The sequence below is a fragment of the Daktulosphaira vitifoliae genome, unplaced genomic scaffold (genome assembly GCF_025091365.1).
Source record: "Daktulosphaira vitifoliae isolate Bord-2020 unplaced genomic scaffold, ASM2509136v1 Scaffold_1, whole genome shotgun sequence".
Classification (NCBI taxonomy): domain Eukaryota; kingdom Metazoa; phylum Arthropoda; class Insecta; order Hemiptera; family Phylloxeridae; genus Daktulosphaira; species Daktulosphaira vitifoliae.
Window position 1 is genome coordinate 16,827,056 of NW_026099572.1, and position 4,904 is coordinate 16,831,959.

Consider the following 4,904-nt stretch of genomic DNA (forward strand, 5'->3'; position numbering starts at 1 on the left):
TTTTGCTAGAAAAAAGCAATTAGTTATATTATTGGTTATTTTGTATGAGTTTGATATATTTTTAAGTGTATATACTTATCTTGTTTTTGTTGTCTTAATTGTAGTCTTGATTTTTGTGAGGTTCGTTAGTTTGTTAGTTAGTTAGTCAGTTGGTTAGTTAGTTGTTCGTCCACTCCAGTGGGCGGGTTTTTGTTTTTGAGTTTCTGTTTGGCCATTCTTTATCTGGTTCGTGTCCGAGTGTTCTAATGTGATGAAACTGTGAGAGGCTGTTTTTGTAAAATAGTACTTTTGACTGGAGTTTTATTTTTTTCCTGTATTGAAGTGCAGTTGGATTGTTTGAGTAGTTNACTTTTGACTGGAGTTTTATTTTTTCCTGTATTGAAGTGCAGTTGGATTGTTTGAGTAGTATTGTGTTATTCAGGATCTTGGTAACCGTGTCGTNGAGTAGTATTGTGTTATTCAGGATCTTGGTTGTTCCGGTTATCATTCTTAAAGTGATTGTCTGCACTGCTTCGATCCTTGTCCATTGATATTTGGTAACGTAGGGAGCCCATGATGTGCCGGCATAAGTGAGGGTTGGTTCGATGTAGAGCTTCATCAAGTTGATTTTTGTCCTTATGGGAATTGGGTTATTTTTCATGAGAATAGGATATAGGATTCCTCGTTTGCTTGTGGCGGTCTTTATGATATTTTCCACATGTGGTCTTGCGCTCAGCTTTCTGTTTATGGTTACACCTAAATATTTTACGTTTTCTGACCAGTTGATTTCTTGTCCTTCTAGTTGGATTTTTGGGATTGTTTCGGTTCTGTTGTGGCCGAAAAGTACTGCTACTGTTTTGGCTGGGTTTATTTTAAGTCTCCACTTACTAAACCAATTGGCTGTGACGTTGATCTGATCTTGAGTTTGTATGACAGCTCTTTTTGCGTTATGGTTGGATGTGTGGTACATGGTGTCGTCTGCAAAAAGGGCCACTTTGGTGTTACCTTTTGTCGGCATGTCGTTAACGTATATGGAGAACAGCAGTGGAGACACGCATGATCCTTGTGGAACTCCTGCTGTGATGTTTCTGGCTGATGATATATGTTCTAGGCATTTGACTCTGAAGGTACGTTGCGTCAGGAAGGATTCGATTAATTTGATGAGGTGGATTGGGATTTGCATTATTGACATTTTGTATAACAGGCCGTCATGCCAGACTCTGTCGAAGGCCTTCTCCACATCAAGGAACACTGCAGCTGTTTGTATTCCGTTGTTGAGGTTGATACTTATAGTGTCGATGAGCTTGATTAGTTGTTGTGTGGTGGAGTGGCCTGGTCTGAAAGCGAATTGTTCTTCACGAATTTTTCTGAGTGCGTCTTTCAAAAGGTGATGTAGGATTATTCGCTCGAAGATTTTGGACAGTGTTGACAGGAGTGATATTGGGCGGTAGCTTTCGGGTAACTTCGGGTCTTTACCTGGTTTGGGTATCGATATTGTGACGGCTTCTCTCCAAGCTGGTGGAAAGTAGCTAATGCGGAGACAGCTGTTATATATTTTGGTTAGCGTGATAATTTTATTGTCTGGTAAAAATTTCATTGCTGCGTTTGTGATGGAGTCATCGCCTGGAGCTTTTTTGTTTTGAAGTCGGTTGATTATGTGTTTGATGGAGCCTGGAGTTGTAGAAATACCTGAGTTTTGGATCTTGGTGTTTTTAATCTTGTTGACTTCGCGAGTGACCTCTTCTATGTCTGTTCCAGGGTTCGGTGCGAACTGTGATTCTAGGGAGTCTGCCAGTAGTTCCGCTTTCTCTTCGGGTGAGTAAGTTAGGCCGTGAGGTCCTTGAAGTGGGTGAATTGCAGGTTTTTTGTTCAGTAGGTTTTTGTTGAGTTTGTAAATCGAATTGTTGTCATGTTTTATTTGTTCAATGTGTTTGTCCCATTCGTCTTGTCGTTCAGTTTGAAGTATTGTTCGGATTCGTTTAATTTTACCGTTGAGCTGCGTTTTAATGTGTGGGTCGCGGGTGATTTGCCACTCTCTTCTGAGTCGGTTTTTTTCCGATATTTCTCTAAGTATGTAGTCTGGTGTTTTGTTTGTGCCTTGTTTTGTCTTCGGTGTGTAGGAGCTCTTTGAAAGCGCGTTTTGAATTGTTTTTGTTAGTAGAAGTATTGCTGTGTCGATTTCTTTTTCGTTTCTTGTAGGCGGGTTTATTGTTTGGTTGTCGTTAGTTAGAGTTTCGTTGAATTTTCTCCAGTTTATGTGTTTTTTGGATCTAGGTGGTAGTGTTCTGATTGGGGAGTTGGAAATTTCGAGAAGAATCGGATTGTGGTCTGAGGAGAGTTCGTTTAGGTTAGTTACTTGTACCATTAGAGGAAGTCTGGCCAGTGCTATGTCGAGTACATCTGGTCTGTGGTGAGCAGTTCCCGGATAGTGCGTTGGAGTGTCTGGCGCATATACTACGTAGTCATTATGTTGCAGGTGGTTATATAGTGCAACACCAGCTTTATTGTGTACTCTGCTGTGCCAAAGTGTATGTTTTGCATTTAAGTCACCAGCTGCTAAGAACCATTCTGCGTTGTTAGTTATTTCGTCGAGATCTCCTGGCTGTAGGTCGTCTTTTGGCGGTTTGTAAATTGCTGATATTAATATTTCTGCGTTGTTTGTCTTGATACTGACGCTTGTAGACTGTAGTGTTGTGTTTAGGTTCTCAGGCTGGTGGACTATGCTTCGGTGGACTAGAATTGCCGTTCCTCCGTGTGGTGGACTTCCTCTTTTCGTTGGAAGGTCGTTTCTATAGGTTATGTAGTTGGAGAGTTTAAGACGGTTTTTCGGTGACAAGTGAGTTTCGTTGAGTAGTATGATGTCGATTTTGTAGTTTTTAGTAAAGTTTTGAAGTTCGTTGAGTTTGTTTGTGATGCCGTTGCAATTCCAGTGAATGACGTTTAGGTTATTCATTGTTAATTGTAAGTATTTGTACGAAGGAGTTGATTGTTGTCAGTATTATTGTTTTTGGGTCATCGGCTGTGGCGAGAGCTTCTAGCAGGTTTTTGAGAAGTTGAATGATTTGTGTTGTGTCTATTGATTTTTTCGTGGCTGACGATGTCGCTCTGGCGTAGCTTTTGTTTGCGGTTGTCGTTGTTGGCTCAGTCGATTCGGAGGTTGTTTTTTGTTTTAAGGTGGGATATTCAGCTCTTTGTGTTGTTTCAGTTGTCGGTGTTGGGTTGTTGGTTTCCTTCCTGTGTTCGGTTTCTAGGTAGTATGGACATCCTCTGTAATTTGCGGTGTGATTGCCATTGCAGTTACAGCACAGTGGTTGTTCTTCTTTCCTCTTTTGGCATTCTTTCGCTAGGTGGGGTCCGGCGCACTTTACACATCTTGGGGCGTGTTTGCAGTTGCTCGAGCCGTGGCCGAATCGCTGGCAGGTGAAACATTGAGCCGGACCGTTTTGCTTGAATGTTTCTACCTTGACTCTTATGTAAAAAAGCGCGTCTAGGTCATAGATGTCTTTCGCGTTGGTGGAGTTTGCGATTGAGACGAAGCAGATTGGCATCGGGGCTGTTTCGGTGCCAAAACGTCTGACCGTTTGGACCGTAAAGCCTAGTCTTTGTAATTCTTCGGACAGCTCTGTGTTTAGTACGTCGACTGGAATTCCTTTAATGACTACTTTGATGGGTTTCTCTTCTGGAAGTTTGAATGTGTGGTGTTCTATTTGATTTTCTGTCATGATTTTTTGTAAGAGTTTAAATTGGCTAACGTCTGAGCTGTTTATTTGAATATTGCCATCGGAGATGACCTTGGCGGACATTTTTTCTGCGCGGTTGTCTGGATTTTGATGGATGATTGGTGCAATTTTGCGCCATAATGATGACGCGACGATTATCGGTGGAATTCTTTTCGATGTTACGGAGGCCGGTGTTGGGTTTGGTGTTTGAATTGTTGATTGTGAAGTGGTTGTTGTATCGGATGTGTATGATTCACCCGAGACGGACTCTTCGTCAGTCGGTTCGGGCGAAGTAGGCGCGGAGCGCTGTTTGCCTCTCTTTGAAGCAGGTAAGTTGCCGGCTTTCGAGGCAAGAACGCGTTTTTGACCTTTGCCTCCTCGACCCATAGTGGCTATGGGTTACCTGGAGATCTGGAGACGGGTCAGGCTGTTTGATGTGTTGTGGGGGAGCTGGAATAGAAATAAGTATAAATTCACTAACCTGGAGTATCCAATATTAGTTAAGACTTCTGAATGCACTGCACCGTGGAACGCGCGCGAGCGAGATTTTTTTTTTTTTCAGTAATTCGTCCCGGCAAGAGCCCTGAACAGGGCTAGTCAGAATTACTGGTCAGTATGACGATGCTGACTTAACTCGGCGGCACTGGACGCGGTTGGGGTGGCCGGCGATCGGAACGTCGGGACGGCGACGATCGGGCTGGTCGACGGACCGGCGTGGTTCACCTGGGGATAAATCCTCTGGCTAGACACGACAGTAACCGGCGGGCACAGAACGTTATCGACCGACGATCTCGATGCGGTGGGTGGGCGGGTGACCGACGGAACGCTTGGTTTCGCGGTTTGGGCACTTACGACGTTGTCGTACGCACTGTTTTTGCTAGCGACGGCTAGCGCACTTGCTCGGAGAGCGACGCACGGAATCGAGCACGTGGTTCGCGGTGAATAAAAACGCACACACGGACGGTACTCGTAACGCACAGTATACGCACTTCGGCACGACACAGAAGCGACGGGAACACGAGGTTCGAGCGCACACGTGATCGGTTTCGGAGTACGTGGGTAGGGGTTGTAGCACACTGACGGTTAACGGACTAGTTGACACGGCGGCGGTTTACAACGGACTGGGATGACCGTGTCGTTTTTCGGCACGGTGTATATATGGGGTGACGCGTTCACGGGAATCGGACGCCATTGGTCGCATCGAAC

The 4,904-nt window shown here is 44.3% G+C and overlaps 1 protein-coding gene across 1 annotated transcript in view; it reads right to left on the minus strand.

Moving 5' to 3' along the window:
- Positions 1–4,097: 4,097 nt before the first annotated feature.
- The window catches only part of LOC126901246 (histone H1A, sperm-like), a 1,378-nt gene continuing 571 nt past the window's right edge, over positions 4,098–4,904 (minus strand). Inside the window, exon 2 of the mRNA XM_050677649.1 lies at positions 4,098–4,148. Coding sequence (XP_050533606.1) covers positions 4,098–4,148 — 51 coding nt within the window. The remainder of the gene's footprint in view (positions 4,149–4,904) is intronic.